At 33.6% G+C, this 20829-nt stretch overlaps 2 protein-coding genes across 5 annotated transcripts in view; both read right to left on the bottom strand.

The window, feature by feature from the left end:
- mGluR (metabotropic Glutamate Receptor) overlaps positions 1-20829 on the bottom strand; it is a 154126-nt gene that overhangs the window by 13803 nt on the left and 119494 nt on the right. Inside the window, exons 25-26 of the mRNA XM_080147549.1 lie at positions 15718-15819; positions 10407-10507 (exon numbers count right to left, since the gene is read on the bottom strand). Coding sequence (XP_080003675.1) covers positions 10407-10507; positions 15718-15819 — 203 coding nt within the window. The remainder of the gene's footprint in view (positions 1-10406; positions 10508-15717; positions 15820-20829) is intronic.
- The window catches only part of LOC145305762 (uncharacterized), a 260360-nt gene that overhangs the window by 172249 nt on the left and 67282 nt on the right, over positions 1-20829 (bottom strand). The gene's annotated exons all lie outside the window — the stretch shown is intronic.

Here is a 20829-nt window from a genome sequence, read left to right as displayed (position 1 = left end):
TTCGTAGAAAGCTGGATATAATACGATGCTAGACATAGTTTTTTCGTATGGATGAGAACCGGTTCCTATCCACCGGATTCAAATGAATACGAGAAATGGTTTTAGCGCATTTTTCTTATGCTCAAATCTTCTACCCTTTCCAAGAATGGAGGGAGTACATTGGGGGGCCAGTATTCCCTCCCTGGTTGAGATATGGCCTTCAAATTTCAAAATGTTCTAGTACATGTCACAAGTAGTATCTATATAAATTTTTAGCTCAATATCTCAACTTTGAAGCGTTTTGCAGCCATTCTTGCAAAGGTAGATTATAAGAAAAATGCACTAAAACCATTTTTAGATGTTGACACCTAAGTTTTAAATTTTTTAATTTACTGTACTTTTTGAATAAAAACTGAAATATTTTTTTGCTTTTCTATTAAAGGTTATAAAAAAGAAGAGAATAAGCCATTAATCATTAAATTCTAATAACTATAAGTAAGGTAAAATTGCTTTCAAAAAAGTTCTCATAAAAAAACACACTGTATATATGTATATATATCATTTTATCGACAATCGTCTTATCCCTGTAGATCTCTGATTATCAGAGCATTTTTGAAATATTTGCTGCTTATTTTTTGGCTGCCTTTGGCAAAATAATTTTTTTTCATAAAAAATGTATACAAAATTATCGTATTAATTTGGTAAATATATCATTGCACTTGAATTATTTTTAAGTCACTAACGGCTAATCCCATAGATGACCCTAGGAGTACTTTAATGAATAGATGTGGTGGAGAGGGGGGGGAGGGGGAAGGTTAAGAATTTAAGGGAAGTGATACCTTCCGGGGGCTGAAAGTGTTAGTCCCCTCCCCAAAATGAAAACTTTTCCTGCGAGTAAAATAAGCTTCAATGTAAAGGAGAAGCATATCGGTTCAGTTGATACTGATAAACATCCTGTTACTTTAATGTAAATATTAGTTTAAGGATAGTCTGTATAATCTCAGGGATAAAGGAAACATTAGGCAATTTTTACAATAGTCTCCAAAGTTTTATAATGAAGTTTTCTTATTCGTTGGCTCAAAACTTTGGGGACTTTTGTCATATTTTGGTTGTAGTGTTGCAATTTTGTGTATCGTTATTAGGGATGGATAAAAATTTATCGGCCATTGTCTTATTCCTTTAGATCCTTGGTATAATCAACTGAATAACAGTTCCAACAACAAAAATTAAGATATTGCTTCGCTTTTTATGGACAAATATCCTGTTATTTTATTATAAGGAAAAAAAATAAACTATCTTAAAATCATCTCAGTACTCAGCGGTTAGCAAGATCCTACGGTATAGACAGACAGACATACATCATATCGGTTTAGCAGCAAACGAGATCCTTTGCTACAGACAAAAAAAAACTTTGTATATCGACTAGCGGCTACGCCCCCAGCATCTATTGGCTCTGTATTCAAAGGGGAATGAATAAAAGCCTAAAGCCTTCCCAGGACTTAAAATAGAATAGCCTAAAACCATCCCTCGACTTAAAATAAAATAGCCTAAAGCCATTACAAGACAAATATTAAGCTTACCTGAAATAGAAAGCCCAATCTGTTTAGTAGTTATTGAGATCTTAAGTTTCAGAACAGAAAGCCTTACTAACGTGGACAAACACAGGATATTTCGGACAAATGTCGGAGTGGACATTATATAAGTAAAACGCAGAAGTGTCTATAATATCTTAAAAATTAGGTTTCAACAACATTTGTTTAGTTATTTCTACACAGGTTAGGTTAGGTTAAGATATAAATATACAAATAAGCCCCCTGCAGGGGTTAGGCATATAAAAAAACCTATTTGACAGTTGTAAACAATGTGAGAAAAAAATATGTTTTAGTTTAATGAAATGTTCTATCTGTTTCAAACCTTTGCCTTTCGATAGAACTTACCTACTTTGGAAAACTGTTAGACTGATTTTAAAATTTCAGTCTGTGAGAAAAGATATTCAAGATTTTTTTTTGTTTTGAAAGATTTTTATCTTATAAATAAAATAAAAGACACTCCTGCGTTTTACATAAGCAATGTCCACTCCGACGATTGTCCCATTCCTAGGTTTGTCCACTCCAACGTTTGTTTATGTTTTACTACTTTATATAATAGGATAATATGTATTCTTCTTTTATATTTCTCTTTTCTTATTCACTTGCAGCTGCGCTCTTTTTAATGTAAGGAGGCAGAAAAATAGCCTAAACCAATTAGGGGCTTAAATCTGAAAATGAAAAAGCAAAAAACCATCCCATGACCTATGTGAAGCTTCCCTTAAATGGAGAATTTAGTCAGTTTATGAAATTTTTAAGCTTCAGACCAAAAAAAATACTTTTTTTGTTAAAAGAGAGACTTTTCTACAATTAGGGCTAGTCCTTTCGTCATTGCTCTTCTCATTAAGTTAAGCATGTGGTTTTCTCTGCTATTGTTAAAGATAGACTGTTGAGATTTTTAGTGAATATTCCCATGACATATGTATATCCAGTCTATAAATTATTTTGTCTGTCTCTCAATTATGCTTCAAAAGACTTAGGTTTCGTGATAATCTTTGAGTAATAGCATATTCTCTTAAAGTCTGCTCTATAACTTACTTTGTCTGTTTGTCCATTATATTATCCTTATTCAATATTCTATTTAACTAAAAAATTTCATTCTCTTAGTTTATTTTTTTTCTTTATTTCATTATGTTATTATATTATTTATATTTATTTTATTAATTCATTATATTTTCATTATAATTTTCCTTTTTAAATGCGAAACTTTTCTATAGTAAGGATTGGTTTGTCCGTACGTCCAAACGGTTAGACGACATTTTCTTTAATTTAGACATGTTATAAATATCCTATCGATTTCAAACTTTGCAGAATGATTTCTATAACAGTTGGGTACAATACTATATTCATTACTAGAAAGTATGTACGTCCATTTTTTTGTATAATATCATTGTCCCATTCATCTGGGTTTTGGAGTAATGTTTCTTAGGACAACAAGGTTTAGTATTATAATCAAATACTAAAAATAAAATTATGCCCTTTTACTATATTCTATACTAGCAGATTCGCCCCTAGCCTCAGGGGCTTTGCCCCAAGAGGTGATAAAATTTTTTTTTGGCGAAATTCGTAATAGGACCAAGAAAATCTTCAGCAAAAAAAAAAATGGGGGGGGATTTTTTTGTTTTTGGGGGGGTTGGGGGTATCCCACCCCCCAAGAAAATAGCCTAAAACCACCACAGGACCAGTAGGTATATTCCCTGAATAGTAGAATATAATCGGTCCAGTGGTTACCGAGATCTTAAGGGACTGACAGACGGACAGACAGACGGACAGACAGACGGACAGACAGACGGACAGACAGACGGACAGACAGACAGACGGATGGACAGACATCATTCTACTTTGTATTATAGATTTACGCTAATTTTAACAAAATTTATGTTTGACCTCCTGATTTTAGAGCTTTGCTTTTGTGAATGTTGTTATCCTTGTTATCTTGCTTTTTTTTCCTTTTTCATAACCTATTATATAAAGTAGTAATCTTTTTTTTTGTCTGCAGAAAAGCTAACCGCTGAACCTATATGGTTCTCCTTTACAGTGAAGCTTCTTTTAAGTTCATAGAGGGTTTATAATTATTTCGAGGGAGGGTATCTCCACCCTCCCAGAAAATTCACCCCAAGAAAAATATTACCCCATCCCCTCAAAAAATCTTTTTAACTTTTTAAAAGCAAAGCTTTTCTATATTAAGGATCAGTCCGTACGTCCGTAACGGTTAGCTATTTTCGTTAATTTAGGCATGTGATTCCTGTAGTAGAAAGGTACGATTTAGAAAGTCTATAATCATTATCAGAATATCCATACGTCCATTTTAAGCATACTAATTATTAACTTATAACAAATTTTTATGTATCAAAATTATCCGATTAATCTGATTTCTGGGATACTGATTCCTAGGACAACAAAATAGAATGTTATAAGTGAATCATATCTATAATCAAGTCCAAAAAATGTGAGTACGTCCTTAAGCATTTTCCTGCATGTTAGCAATTTCTCAATAAATTTACTTACAATTTTGTTTCGAATTTTAAATTTATGTTCTGACTATTCAGTTCTGACACTCTACATTATTAATGTTCATTAAAGGACGCCTGCAAGAAATAACACGCTTTAACTGCTAAAAGACTGCCACAAGAAGACCCAATACCCCAAATTATAAGCCTTCAGCTTCAATAACAAAAAAGTTCTAGGCATTTCAAAATAGCATTTTATGTACAATGGAATTTTTGAAAGATTTCCAATGCTCATAAAAGAAAAAACAATATTAAATTACGTTGCCTAGACATAAAATTATAACCTTATCTTTGTCAGAAACTTAGATTGCCTGTAACTGATTACATTTTTACAATAAAAACACCACATTTCATAGTCAAAATCTATGAAAAAAAATCGATTTAAATTGCATTTTTAAATGAAAATCATAGCGGAAACAAAGGGGTAAACTAATACAAGCTTAGCTGTGATTGGTTGTTAAGCTGATTCAGCCTTCTGATTGGCTACAGTACATTCGGTACAACGCAAGTAAAACTTATTTTTTTTTAATGATTTTGACTATAAAAATGGGTATTTTTATTGTAAAAATATAATTAGTTACTGGAAACCTAAATTTATGACAAAAATAAGCTTATAATTTTGTTTCTAGGCCACGTAGTTTAATTTTAAAGTTTTCAACATGAGCATTGCAATTCTTTCAAAATTTCCATTGTACATAAAATGTCATTTTAAAATGCCTAGAACTTTTTTGTTATAGAAGCTGAAGGCTTCAAATTTGGGGTATTTGGTCTACTTGTGGCAGTCTTTCAGCAGTTAAAGCGTGGTATTTCTTGCAGGCTTCCTTTAAACTTTTTTCTACCGTTTCAGAGCTTTGCTTTTATAAATGTTGTCATCCTTGTCATCCTTTTAAAACTTAAATTTAAAACTGTAGAGGGTCACATTCCTTCCTTACCTTAATGCCCTACCTTCTATAATGAAGGGGCAATACAATTACAGAGGCTGTACAGGAGCCATAAAGGGCCTATGTTATATAAATTAAGGTAAGGGGCGATGAAGAGGCTATGAAGGGGCTATGTTATATAAATTAAGGTAAGAGGCTATTAAGGGGCGATGGAGAGGCTATGTAGGGGCTATGTTATATAATTAAGGTAAGGGGCTATTAAGGGGCGATGGAGATGCTTTGTAGGGCCTATGTTATATAAATTAAGGTAAGAGGCTATTAAGGGGCGATGGAGAGGCTATGTAGGGGCTATGTTATATAAATTAGGGTAAGGGGCTATTTAGGGGCGATGGAGAGGCTATGTAGGGGCTATGTTATATATATTAAGGTAAGGATTATATAAATTAAGGTAAGAGGCTATTAAGGGGCGATGGAGAGGCTATGTAGGGGCTATGCTATATAAATTAAGGTAAGGGGCTATTAAGGGGCGATTGAGAGGCTATGTAGGGGCTATGTTACATAATTAAGGTAAGGGGCTATTAAGGGGCGATGGAGAGGCTATGTAGAGGCTATGTTATATAAATTAAGGTAAGGGGCTATTAAGGGGCGATGGAGAGGCTATGTAGGGGCTATGTTATATAAATTAAGGTAAGGAGCTATTAAGGGGCGATGGAGAGGCTATGTAGGGGCTATGTTATATAAATTAGGGTAAGGGGCTATTCAGGGGCGATGGAGAGGCTATGTAGGGGTTATATTATATATATTAAGGTAAGGATTATATAAATTAAGGTAAGAGGCTATTAAGGGGCGATGGAGAGGCTATGTAGGGGCTATGCTATATAAATTAAGGTAAGGGGCTATTAAGGGGCGATGGAGAGGCTATGTAGGGCTATGTTATATAAATTAGGGTAAGGGGCTATTAAGGGGCGATGGAGAGGCTATGTAGAGGCTATGTTATATAAATTAAGGTAAGGGGCTATTAAGGGGCGATGGAGAGGCTATGTAGGGGCTATGTTATATAAATTAGGGTAAGGGGCTATTTAGGGGCGATGGAGAGGCTATGTAGGGGCTATGTTATATATATTAAGGTAAGGATTATATAAATTAAGGTAAGAGGCTATTAAGGGGCGATGGAGAGGCTATGTAGGGGCTATGCTATATAAATTAAGGTAAGGGGCTATTAAGGGGCGATGGAGAGGCTATGTAGGGCTATGTTATATAAATTAAGGTAAGGGGCTATTAAGGGGCGATGGAGAGGCTATGTAGGGGCTATGTTATATAAATTAAGGTAAGGAGCTATTAAGGGGCGATGGAGAGGCTATGTAGGGGCTATGTTATATAAATTAGGGTAAGGGGCTATTTAGGGGCGATGGAGAGGCTATGTAGGGGCTATGTTACATAATTAAGGTAAGAGGCTATTATGGGGCGATGGAGAGGCTATGTAGGAGCTTTGTTATATAGATTAAGGTAAGGGGCTATTAAGGGGCGATGGAGAGGCTTTGTAGGGGCTATGTTATATAGATTAGGGTAAGGGGCTATTAAGGGGCGATGGAGAGGCTATATAGGGGCTATGTTATATAAATTAAGGTAAGAGGCTATTAAGGGGCGATTGAGAGGCTATGTAGGGGCTATGTTACATAATTAAGGTAAGGGGCTATTAAGGGGCGATGGAGAGGCTATGTAGGGGCTTTGTTATATAAATTTAGGTAAGGGGCTATTAAGGGGCGATGGAGAGGCTATGTAGGGGCAATGTTATATAATTAAATTAAGTGGCTATTAAGGGGCGATAGAGAGGCCATATAGGAGCTTTGTTATATAAATTAAGGTAAGGGGCTATTAAGGGGCGATGGAGGAGCGATGTAGGGGCCATCAAGTTGCAATGTAATATAAATTTGGAGAAGGAGCGATGAAGGGGCGATGTAGGAGCGATGAAGGAGCGATGGAGGAGCGATGGAGGAGCTATGTAGGAGCGATGTAGGGGCCATCAAGTTGCAATGTAATATAAATTTGGAGAAGGAGCGATGAAGGGGCGATGTAGGAGCAATGAAGGAGCGATGTAGGAGCGATGTAGGGGCCATCACAGTACAATTTAATATAAATTTGAAGAAGGAGCGATGAAGGGGCGATGTAGGAGCGATGGAGGGGCGATGTAGGGGCTATGTTATATAAATTAAGGTAAGGGGCGATGGAGAGGCTATGTAGGGGCTATGTTATATAAATTAGGGTAAGGGGCTATTCAGGGGCGATGGAGAGGCTATGTAGGGGCTATGTTATATATATTAAGGTAAGGATTATATAAATTAAGGTAAGAGGCTATTAAGGGGCGATGGAGAGGCTATGTAGGGGCTATGCTATATAAATTAAGGTAAGGGGCTATTAAGGGGCGATGGAGAGGCTATGTAGGGCTATGTTATATAAATTAAGGTAAGGGGCTATTAAGGGGCGATGGAGAGGCTATGTAGGGGCTATGTTATATAAATTAAGGTAAGGAGCTATTAAGGGGCGATGGAGAGGCTATGTAGGGGCTATGTTATATAAATTAGGGTAAGGGGCTATTAAGGGGCGATGGAGAGGCTATGTAGGGGCTATGTTATATAAATTAGGGTAAGGGGCTATTTAGGGGCGATGGAGAGGCTATGTAGGGGCTATGTTATATATATTAAGGTAAGGATTATATAAATTAAGGTAAGAGGCTATTAAGGGGCGATGGAGAGGCTATGTAGGGGCTATGCTATATAAATTAAGGTAAGGGGCTATTAAGGGGCGATGGAGAGGCTATGTAGGGCTATGTTATATAAATTAAGGTAAGGGGCTATTAAGGGGCGATGGAGAGGCTATGTAGGGGCTATGTTATATAAATTAAGGTAAGGAGCTATTAAGGGGCGATGGAGAGGCTATGTAGGGGCTATGTTATATAAATTAGGGTAAGGGGCTATTTAGGGGCGATGGAGAGGCTATGTAGGGGCTATGTTACATAATTAAGGTAAGAGGCTATTATGGGGCGATGGAGAGGCTATGTAGGAGCTTTGTTATATAGATTAAGGTAAGGGGCTATTAAGGGGCGATGGAGAGGCTTTGTAGGGGCTATGTTATATAGATTAGGGTAAGGGGCTATTAAGGGGCGATGGAGAGGCTATATAGGGGCTATGTTATATAAATTAAGGTAAGAGGCTATTAAGGGGCGATTGAGAGGCTATGTAGGGGCTATGTTACATAATTAAGGTAAGGGGCTATTAAGGGGCGATGGAGAGGCTATATAGGAGCTTTGTTATATAAATTTAGGTAAGGGGCTATTAAGGGGCGATGGAGAGGCTATGTAGGGGCTATGTTATATAAATTAGGGTAAGGGGCTATTTAGGGGCGATGGAGAGGCTATGTAGGGGCTATGTTACATAATTAAGGTAAGAGGCTATTATGGGGCGATGGAGAGGCTATGTAGGAGCTTTGTTATATAGATTAAGGTAAGGGGCTATTAAGGGGCGATGGAGAGGCTTTGTAGGGGCTATGTTATATAGATTAAATTAAGTGGCTATTAAGGGGCGATAGAGAGGCCATATAGGAGCTTTGTTATATAAATTAAGGTAAGGGGCTATTAAGGGGCGATGGAGGAGCGATGTAGGGGCCATCAAGTTGCAATGTAATATAAATTTGGAGAAGGAGCGATGAAGGGGCGATGTAGGAGCGATGAAGGAGCGATGGAGGAGCGATGGAGGAGCTATGTAGGAGCGATGTAGGGGCCATCAAGTTGCAATGTAATATAAATTTGGAGAAGGAGCGATGAAGGGGCGATGTAGGAGCAATGAAGGAGCGATGTAGGAGCGATGTAGGGGCCATCACAGTACAATTTAATATAAATTTGGAGAAGGAGCGATGTAGGAGCGATGGAGGGGCGATGTAGGAGCGATGAAGGAGCGATGTAGCAGCGATGTAGGGGCCATCAAGTTGCAATGTAATATAAATTTGGAGAAGGAGCGATGAAGGGGCGATGTAGGAGCGATGAAGGAGCGATGTAGGAGCGATGTAGGGGCCATCACAGTACAATTTAATATAAATTTGGAGAAGGAGCGATGTAGGAGCGATGTAGGGGCCATCACAGTACAATTTAATATAAATTTGGAGAAGGAGCGATGAAGGAGCGATGTAGGAGCGATGTAGGGGCGATGTAGGAGCGATGTAGGGGCCATCAAAGTACAATGTAATATAAATTTGGAGAAGGGGCGATGGAGGAGCGATGTAGGGGCCATCAAGTGGGTTGTTATATAAATTAAGGTAAGGGACTACGGAGGGGCGATGGAGAGGCTATGAAGGAGCCATCATGGGGCTATAGCATAGCCTCTTATCATAAGAGGCGATATTAACGCCCCTTCAAAGGAGCTATTAAGAGGCCATGAAGGAGCTATAGCATAGCCTCTTATCATAAGAGGCGATATGAACGCTCCTTAAAAGGGGCTATCACATCGCTCCATATGATAAGAGGCTATGCTATAGCTCCTTGAAGGAGCTATAGAAAATCATCGCCCCATATGGAGCGATGTCATGGAAAGGACTATACCCAGCTTTTTTATTTTGGTTTGGGGTGGGGTAGTACAATCTCAATATAGGGGAGGGGGCGGGGTTGTAAGGAAATGGTAAACTTTTTTAGGGTTTTGTTATCAACTTTTAAGGGGTGGGGGGAAATTGGAAATTATTTTGTTTTTCAAAATAATGTATGCTAAATCTATTTAGTATTTACATAACTTTGTTTTCTTTCAATTTTTATACAAATTTATGTACATAATTTCAAATCTTATTTGAAGAGAAGCTATACCATAGATTGACTAATATGTTGGTATGTTAACTCTATTTGTTAAGCACTTGAAAATGTTTTAAAGTACAACATTAAAAGAAGCTGTAATTGTAGGAGGGGGGTAAGCTCTTTTTGTAGCTTTTCATAGTATTTGCTGGAAGGGAGAGGACATTGGAACGTATATAACACTGAACTAGTACCCAAAGTTTTAAAGACACAGACAGACATACTTTTATATAAGGATTTTTTTTTAATAAGCTTCACAAGCATTGCATATAATCACTTATGGACATCAAGTGTAAATTGTGTTTTTGAATATTTTAAAATCAGAAAATTATTTTTTATCTAATATTATATGTTCAAGGACGTATAAGTTTTTTTTTGGTAGAGGGGGTGTTTTGGGGTTTTTACCTAAACTTTTAGTGGTGCACATAGGATTTTCAAGCTTAGGTAAAATGCTGAATCTAGACTCCAGATATAACAAGACAATAGGAAAATGTGAACCTTGAATATGAACGATACATCATACAACAGTAGGTTAGAACTGGGGATTTTAAAAAATACCTGGATAATGAACTATACACCAGACCACAATGGGCTAGAAAAGGAGATTAAAGTAAATTACCTGGATAATGAACTATACACCAGACCACAGTGGCCCAAAACTGGACAGAAACAATTGATATTGTTATGAAGACTTGTGAATACGGAGATATCATCGAAGGCCTAAAAAAAACATATGTATCAATTGTTTAGGTTAGGTTAAGGTAGTTTCATCTTTGAGTTTAAATGGTATATCTTCATATAAAAGTAACAGGATGTCTGTGAATTTGTCTGTCTATTTGTACCGAAGGACCTTGCTGATATAGTTCTCCTTTACAATGATCTAATTTGGGGGAGGGTAACACCACCCTTCCAAGAGAAATTCCAAGTCTTCTATGGCTGTAGCCACTAGTCGGATATTATAATATTTATTAAAACTACTTAATAGTTAAAACTAAATAAAGCCTTATTGTCTACAAAACTCCTTTAAAATTTAAAGTAAAGTAGATTTATCTTTTTTGTGTTAAGGATAATTAATTATTAAAGAGTTATGATATACAATATTCAACACAAGTTTTAATTTATATTTTCTAGTGCAAGTTTCTGGAATATTATGCTGTTCATTAATTTTATTTTAGATGGAATATAGATAATATAAAGACACGGTAGACTTGAAAACAGCTTTGAGAAAACTGACCCCCCCCCCCCCCCAACACTAGATTGCACCATTCCTATTTCTAAACGAATTGAAAATAATGGGCTGACCCTGCAGGTATAACCTCTACCCAACACAATAAAGGTTAAAACACACATAAACTAACCCCTTATTAAATTTTTAAATAAAGGGGGGGGGGAGCGGGGCTTTTGGCTCACTAGTCCTTTTGATTTATGTAATTTTGCCAATATCCTTGTTCTACCCCTCCCTAATAAAAACGCACACATCATTAATGATTAATACTTTATGGAACAAAATGATTCTTGCAAAAAAAAATTTATCCCTGTGTTCTGATTACAGCTAAATACAATAAATATAATATTGCCAATTGGTGGAAACCATTACTCTATTGAAAGATCTCAATTATCTTCAGGGGTAATGTAATCAGTATAAATACACATAAAATTACAGTCAATCTTTTCAAATTTTTAAGACTCTTTTTTTTAGCCAGCATTGGTTTGTGGTTAAAGGCTATTTTCATTTCCTGACCTCTACCTTCCTCCCTTAGATGTTATGGGCGATTTAACTAGTGTCTAAATATTAGATATCTAAAGTTACTCTACAAGTTTTGTACAACTTTGGTTTATCTGTTAAAGGAAGCCTGCAAGAAATAACACGCTTTAACTGCTGAAAGACTGCCACAAGAAGACCCAATACCCCAAATTTAAAGGCTTAAGCTTCAATAACAAAAAAGTTCTAGGCATTTCAAAATAGCATTTTATGTACAATGGAATTTTTGAAAGATTTCCAATGCTCATAAAAGAAAATACAATATTAAATTACGTCGCCTAGACACAAAATTATAACCTTATCTTTGTCAGAAACTTAGATTGCCTGTAACCGATTACATTTTTACAATAAAAACACCACATTTTATAGTCAAAATCTATGAAAAAAATTCGATTTAAATTGCATTTTTAAACGAAAATCATAGCGGAAACAAAGGGGTAAACTAATACAAGCTTAGCTGTGATTGGTTGTTTAGCAGATTCAGCCTTCTGATTGGCTACAGTACATTCGGTACAACGCAAGTAAAACTTGATTTTTTTTAATGTTTTTGACTATAAAAATGGGTATTTTTATTGTAAAAATGTAATTAGTTACTGGAAACCTAAATGACAACTTCCAAGCCTGTGTTTCAGTTGGAAACAATAAGACATCTGATTTCTTTAGAATAAGCACTGGAGTTAGACAGAGATGCATTTTATCACCTATTCTATTTATATTGGTCATTGACTGGGTGATGAAGAAAACCACAGAGGACAAAAAACGTGGTCTCCAGCTGGGCATACTAGGACACCTAGAGGATCTGGACTTTGCTGATGACCTGGCACTGATTTCAGAAACAATCAAACATCTACAAGCTAAAACAGATAGACTAGTCAAATATGCAGGACAAGTCGGGCTCTTTGTCAATGTCAAGAAGACCGAAATTATGAATATACCTACAAACCCTGATCAAAATATAACAATAAATGGTGAACAATTGAAACAAAGCAACAAATTCACCTATCTGGGGAGTGTTATCAGCAACGAAAATGGCTCAAAAGCTGATATTAAGACCAGGATTGATAAGGCTAGGGTTGCTTTCAACAGTCTACACAACATTTGGAATTCAAAGAAACTTGCTCTGAAAACAAAAATCAGACTTTACAACAGTAATGTGAAATCAGTTCTTCTTTATGGAGCTGAATGCTGGAGAACTGTGAAAACTGAAACAAATCAACTTAATGCATTTCACAATAGCTGCCTAAGAAGAATTTGCAAAATATTCTGGCCAAACAAAATATCAAACATTGAGCTGCATGCTAAGACGAAGTGCAATAGTATTGAAGCAGAAGTGAAATATAAAAGACTAAGGTGGCTAGGACATGTGCTCAGAATGGAACAAAATAGGTTTCCAAAAAAGTGCTTAAAATGGAACCCCACCACTGGTAAACGTAAACGGGGACAACCAAAAATGACCTGGAGGCGGAGCACTGAAAAGGACCTCTTTGATTTGGAATTAACATGGGGAGAAGCTGAAGCACTTGCCAAAAAAAGAAATTCATGGAGGAACAAGGTGTCCGTATTCTCTGGACTCAACAGTCAAAAAGAGAGATGCGCCTGATGATGATGATGAAATTTATGACAAAAATAAGCTTATAATTTTGTTTCTAGGCCAAGTAGTTTAATTTCAAAGTTTTCAACATGAGCATTGCAATTCTTTCAAAATTTTCATTGTACATAAAATGTCATTTTAAAATGCCTAGAACTTTTTTGTTATAGAAGCTGAAGGCTTCAAATTTGGGGTATTTGTTCTACTTGTGGCAGTCTTTCAGCAGTTAAAGCGTGGTATTTCTTGCAGGCTTCCTTTAATAGTACTATTGTGCCGCTATAAGAGAGCAAAAGAGAAAAGGGTTATGAAGATGAAAAATGTGAAAGTAGTCGAATCGATTCTTATGATTGTGTAGTAATAGTTTCTTACTCTTGAGTAATTATGGAGTAGGAATATACATTAATGTATAGCCAATAAGGACAGCAAAAGCTCTATGTTCAAGCAAAAAAATTTGTGTTACCATATGGGGATTATAACTCAAACTGTTCCCATATGGCTAAAAGTATATATTTTAAAATATGTAATTTGATAATATTTTTGTGGTATTATTTTCACTTTTTAACATATTTCCAATTCTCCTTTTCCTATGGTATCAATGATTTCTGTAATCAGTAACAATTAACAATTACCACTCTGCAATCATTTTCATCACTTTATAGGAAAAAGGATACATAACCCAAAGAAAAACTTTTCCCCCCAATATTTTCAACATGGGATATTTTTTTCTAAAAATTTATCAGATTGATAAAAAATTTTGTGATAAAATCATTTAATTCACGAATTGTACTATTTCCATTACTAGAGGCTTTGCCTCTAGCCACTTAAGGCTTTGAACTTTATAACTGGATTCTAAATGAAACCAAAATATTTTAGATAAGTGATAATAAAAACTTGAGGCTAATTCATTACATATGACAAATCTTTCATTGCAATACCTTTCTCTAGAAGTTTTAACTGTAAAGTGGCATTAATTTGTACCCTAATTATATATGAAACATTTTAGCTTCTATCCTGTCAGACTTACTATGAATCACAACTATGAAACGTTTCCCTAAATAAACGCTTTAGTTAGTAGCCGAACCTAAAGATATTAAAAATTATATTTTATCTGTAAAAGTTAAAACTCTATTTTATTTATCCAATGGGCAATGAAAGCTAGTAAAAGAAAAGTGTTTGAAAAACTATTAAAAGAACTTTTTTGATATTATTTTATCAACATATGACTAACTATCATTTTAAGAAGTATGATGTTTGTCTGTATGTATGTAACCGAAAGATGTTCTGGGAGGGTTTCATCCATGTTTGGAAAGGGTAGGTTGATACTAATAATATACTATAATCTATCAAACAAGTTTTAGGTTAACCTAGAGGACATTTTATAGATCTTTAAAGACAAACAGACATACAGATATTAATTATTAATGGAGTAGGATTTATTTTTAGCAAACTATTCCATATCTTTGGTTGAGTAGTAAATTCTGTTGTTGCATACAATATACATTTATATTTGTTTATATTAGTAGCAAGGATAATCATGCCCATAGAGTTTCTTTGTTATGAATTTGAGGGAAGATTAGCTAAATGTAACATGTTGTCTATTGTATCTATCATATAATAAACTATATAAGATTGTAGGTTTTGGATTTGAATTACATCATTTAATCACTATGTAAATTTATGATGAAATTTTTTTTGATTTTACTTGAGTGTTAATCCTTAATCCATTTCCGGCAGGGCTCCAAATAATTAAAATTTTGAAGAAAAGGGGGGCGGAATTTGTTTAATTTTGAGAGTGTACCAAATTGGAAGCCCTGACACTCCTCTATCCAACAATCGCCCACAAGGCAATAAGTCAAATGATTCCTTCTAAAACCTTACTTAACCTATCCAATTTAAAAGAAGGATACAAACTTTAAAAAATCAAGCATATGTTACAACAATAAAGAATATAAAAAAAATATTCAGTTATAGAGCTGCTATCCAACACTAGAATGCATAAAATTGCAGAAAATGTTTATAAAATGCCAATTTCAGATTGACTTTTTTTTTATTGGGTTCTACAAATTATTCCCAATCCTTTATTAACTTTAGTTGGTGTTTTTAGTTTTTGTTCTACATATTTTTGAAGATAACATTCATAAAAGTAAAGCTCTGAAATTAGATGATATGACAAACGTCATACACTTGATGAGTGTCAGAACTGAATAAGCAGAATATTTATGTTTAAGTCTAAACAAAATTGTATATAGATGGGAAGGAAAATTACAAAAAAATAGATGATACTTACATTCGTTGGACCTCGTATAATATTGAACCTTGTTGTGTAATAGGAATCAATATTCTATAAATCAGATGATTGGGATAAATGTATTAATTAGATGTATGGACTTTCTGGTAAAGATTATAGAGTTGCTATGCTTTCTAAATTGTACCTAACTGTTTCAAGAATCACCAAGCAAATTTTGAAGTTTTAAGGACAATTCTAACTTTAATGGAAATTACAATAAGGGCTAACGTACGGACAGGCCCTAATCATAGAAAGCTTGGTTAAAAAAATGATCTGCTAAAAATGTACTATACCTAGCGGCAGACTGTGCGGCTGATTGGAAAATTCTGTAGATTCTGTTTGTTTTTGTAAGCAACGCACCATAAACAACACTGAATCCAGTCCCCACAGTAAACCTAAACATATTCAAATATTTTAAAACAACTCAATACAATTAAAGTAACATTAATAACCATAATAACGTAAAGAATTAATTGGCATAGGTTATTAAAGTCAAAAGAACATTAAATCGACACACAACCAAAGGCTTTATCAGGTTTTTAAAAATAATAGTTACTGGTTATTTCTGCTAAAGCGTTTTTTTATAGTCTTATAAAGGGGATGACTGGGCCTGTAAACCATTGCAACTTAGTAGTTTTGGCCTCCTGACATACGTGCAAGAATTGTTGAAATAAAAGATTTTTTTTTTATCTTCAAATATTATTTTTCTAATGTGATTTTAAAATAATAAAGGTTTTTAGGAATCAACTTTTGAGTGTCTGAGAAAACTTAAATTGGATTTGAAAAAGGACCTTTACAACAAACTTATTATGTGTAAAAAAAAGTCAGTTTTGGGGCTTTTCATTGAAATAATTGTATTTGCACTATGATAAAAAAAAAAAAAATGTTGGATCATGGAAAGAATAAGAAGTAGTCGGTTTCGTCGTATTTTTACATTAGCTTTTGATATTTTATTTTAGGTTAGGTAGTTGTTAAAAGTTGGAAAATAAATATAAAGTGACTTCGAGAAAAGAACGGAGATGTGAGGGATACATAGCAAGGAAAATCTACATATGAAGAAAGAAAAAAATCTCATAAAGATGCACCCTCATATCACTGTGCCTTATTGTCTTTAGAATCATTACTTAAACTTTGTATTATGTGGAAGTTTGACAAAATCAAATAAATACAAATGTTTTTAAGTTTACTGAGAACTATGACAAAATTATTATGCTTTCAAAAATTATACCGTATTATAAAAGGAATTTTCAAGGACGGAAAACTTGTGTAGGTAGCTGCTTTACTAAGAAGGAAGGGATGATTAATCTTAGTTCTTGTACTCCTGTTTATATTGACCTAGTAGTAGTAGTACCTAATTTGATAAACAGAATTGTAAAGGAACAATAGTTGGCCAAACTATTTTATACAATTTGTACAGTAAATTTTTATTTTGCCCATTGAATGAATCGTCCTCTTAAATGTAGACATACAAATTTTGAAAACAATATCAATAAAAGCGAAGTTGAAATTTTTTTAGTTATCCAGTCGAAAAATTTAATAGAAACAGATTCATGAAAATGGACATTCTATTTGATTTTAAGATTAGATTTTTACTTATCTTTTAATTTGTAAATTTAATTAATATGATTTATGTCATTTAGACTGATGAGGGTGCAATGTCCACTGAAATATATTTCAATAAATAACTAAGAAGTATCAAAGACTTTTTCACTCAGTGAATTTATCAGAAAGTCTAGGCTCAAATAATTATGCTTAATTGCCCTAGGAAAAGTAATTATTATGACAATCATTTATTATATAAAAAAGTTATAAAAATGCAAAAATCACAATTGAAATGAACATTATACATTTTCTAATTTTCCGGATAATTGTTACAAAAATCATCATTTGAAATCCATTGCTAGAAAATTTTAATTTAATAATGTACAAACATTAAATGCTTGCTTTGAAACATTAATCAGTGCACTGACAAGCAAATGCATTTCATTTTTAGTAGCTCAGCTATTCTACAACTAGTGTCGATCCGTTTGTTCATTCGTATGTCCTACACTAATAATAAACAGTTTCCAAAAAACTAGTAATTTTCAATTTCTAAAAGCTCCGCTCGCTTTGGACGATATCGTCATTGAATTAGTAAAATTTTGTATTCTAAGTAAGACTAGAAGGTAACAAAGTTAAAGCACACATTCACTAATACACACAAAGGAGTAGTGAATCATACTCTTAAAAGATTTTTAAGATAATTTCTCGTATTCATTCGAATCCGGTGGATAGGAACCGGTTCTCATCCATACGAAAAAAACTATGTCTAGCATCATATTATATCCAGCTTTCTGCGAATATAAAAATGTACAATCATAAGATTAAAACCAGTTGTTTTAGCCGGTGCCTTCGGCACCACGGGGCTAAAAAAAACTAGTTTTAATCTTATAAGTGCTCAAACTCATTTTTACCTCTTACGGAAAAATTGGTCTCTAACCTTGCATTTAACACTAAGGGGCTCTTATAACCATTATAATTAACTTAACCTAACCTCTATTTAGCATAAAAAATCGTTTATGGCTCATACACAATATGAGGGAAGCTACCAAATATTTTACTGCACATCTTGCCTTGTGTGAGTGATAAAGTAGAGAAAAGTATACAATTCTAATAGAATTATTTTAATGGTCTAAGCAGTAGTAGCAGTATATCACCATGGTTACATGGATAGGATATTGATTGAAAAATTATTTTCATTTAATCGTCAAATTTCTCGAAGATTTAAAATTGGGAAGAAAATAGCCTAAAACCATCCAAGGAGCTATGTGAAACTTTTATAAAAATTTATAACTGAATGACTACTGTTGTTGGCGAGATATTGAACGACATTACATTCATAAACATTATTGTTGTTATCTAAAAAAAACTTCTGAATACACAATTAATAATTATAATGAATGAAAAGCTCAGAGAAAAACTAACTTGTCTTCAAGTGTTATATCCCTGAACTGAACATCTTTGTACAACATACAGTAGTGTATATATTTGTTAGAGAAATGTAACATTATATTTTGAGACTTGTTTTACACTCTGTTATTGTAAATTAAATGTGAAATAATTGTTTTATTACATTAAAACATTGTATCAAATATAATTGAGTTAATGTTTGTTGGTACCCTAGATGGCCAATCAACCATAATAAACCGTTTACCTTAAAAGGGAATCTTTAGCAGACGAAGATATTTGTTTATATTTAGTCACATATGAAAACCTTTTCTTTCTAACCAAACACGTGGCCTGAATATTTCTACAATGTGTTCTAATTGGTTAAATTAGGAGATTTTTCATCTAGTATTCATTTAGTAGAAGTATTCACCCATGTATCACTTAGAACAAGTAAATTAAGACATTGACAACAACTGTCTTGTTTTTTGACGAATTTGAACAACTTTTAAGATATTTGAGAAAAAAAATTTACAATTGAACTTCTTATATGCTGACGAATTGTTTTCTTTTATTGTATTATATTTTTAAATACTGAAAAGTAATTCCTAATTATTCTATGAAAGTGTTTTTAGTTTTTTTTGCAAAACTAAGGTGTGATTTCATTTCCGTAAATTTAACACATTATGCAATTATAAAATAGCAAATTAATACCAAAGCACAAACATTTGCTGTATTTGCATCTGAGACAGCGTAAAGTGGCACAAAAAATGACGTCATAAGATAAAATAACCAATGAGAGGGTAGTATATATTTTACCATTGGTCAAATACAGTGTATACTGGCCTCTCATTGGTCAACCTTATTGTATGACGTCATTTTTAGTGCCACTTTACGCTGTCTCTTTGCATCATTACACCTTTGAATTATTTGTTATTGAGTATTTTATTGCAATTATGAACGATATGTGTAATGTGTATTTATGCGGAATTGAATACACACCTAAAAGGAATATTATAAAAGAAAAATGGATATAATACTATTTGGATGTTGCACTATATTTTCATGTAATCTAATAAAGTGTAACTCAAACTGGCTAAAATAACGATACACCCCTTTTACCCCATCCCCTCCCATCCTATTAGATGTCCACTGTCAATATATCCATGTATTATATACATCCATCTATAAAGAAAACTTGTAAATATTTGTCACTTGTGTCATAATTAAGTTTATTGATTCAGAAATTAAGGGACACAGATTGGGTTTTTAAAAATGCCGCGTTTTTTCGACAATTTTTTAGACATTGATTGATTGAACGAAGACGATGGGATTTCAACACAGAGTATACAACATAAGAATTCAAATTCTAAAATTATTATTTTAGCCATTTGTATAATGTCTTTTTAGATCTGTATTAGACATTATACAAATGGCCAAAATAATAATTTTAAAATTTTGAATTCTTAAGTTGTATACTCTGTTAAAAACCTTATTTCATCTTGCCCCGTACGATTTTAACAGAGTATACAACTTGAGAATTCAAAATTTTAAATTATTATTTTAGCCATTTGTATGATGTCTAACACAGCCCTAAAAAGATGCATTAATAAATATGCAGCGAAAATGGATTTAAGTTGTATTAGACATTATACAAATGGCTAAAATAATAATTTTAAAATTTTAAATTTTTAAGTTGTATACTCTGTGTTGAAATCCCATCATCTTCGTTCAATCAATCAATGTCTAAAAAATTGTCGAAAAACGCGGCATTTTTTAAATCTCAGTTATTTTTTTTTACATTAACAAGGACAATTATGTCCTTATCCATAATTGCATATAAGCGTATAATTATTTGAAAAATCTAAATCTTTAAAATTAAAACAACAAATATTTCGTAATGATAATATGAAAAGATTGTACTCGTCTAGTAAAATAAATCGGCGCTTTCCCTCAAAGTGAAAAGAAAAGCCCACGAATTACGAATAAAGAAGGATACATTTTTTTCCTACGCATAAAAGAGAGTAAAATATAGCTAAGAACCATCATAAGATTCAAATAAAGAATAGCCTAAAACCATCCCTGGACCAATACATAAAATGTAGAATTCATACGATTATCAGACAACAACAAAAATACTTCTTTATACAAAAGAATAATAAAAATTAGTTCTTTAATACATTTTCATTTTTTTTTTTTAATGTTTTGCAAAATTTCCAATCCTTTAAATCCTTGGTAAATTCTACTTCCTGAAAGTTTGAATGACAGTGTCATATCATGACAAATTCGATGAACTGAATTTAGTTTCCGAAAGTGTGCGTAGCTTCCGCGTCCTATCTCAATATTTGCTACTAGCTAAAAAAGCTTCAAACTTCAAAAAAATCTAAATTTGAAAAATTAAAATTTTTGAATGTATAATGTATAAATCGTTTATACATTAAATCGCTTTTCCATTTGACCAGAGTCGCTGAAAATAGGGT

The sequence above is a fragment of the Acartia tonsa genome, chromosome 14 (assembly GCF_053477335.1).
Source record: "Acartia tonsa isolate MP-2025a chromosome 14, ASM5347733v1, whole genome shotgun sequence".
NCBI classification, from domain to species: domain Eukaryota; kingdom Metazoa; phylum Arthropoda; class Copepoda; order Calanoida; family Acartiidae; genus Acartia; species Acartia tonsa.
Note: the sequence above shows the minus strand (reverse complement) of the source record. Positions and strands in the feature narration are given on the sequence as shown.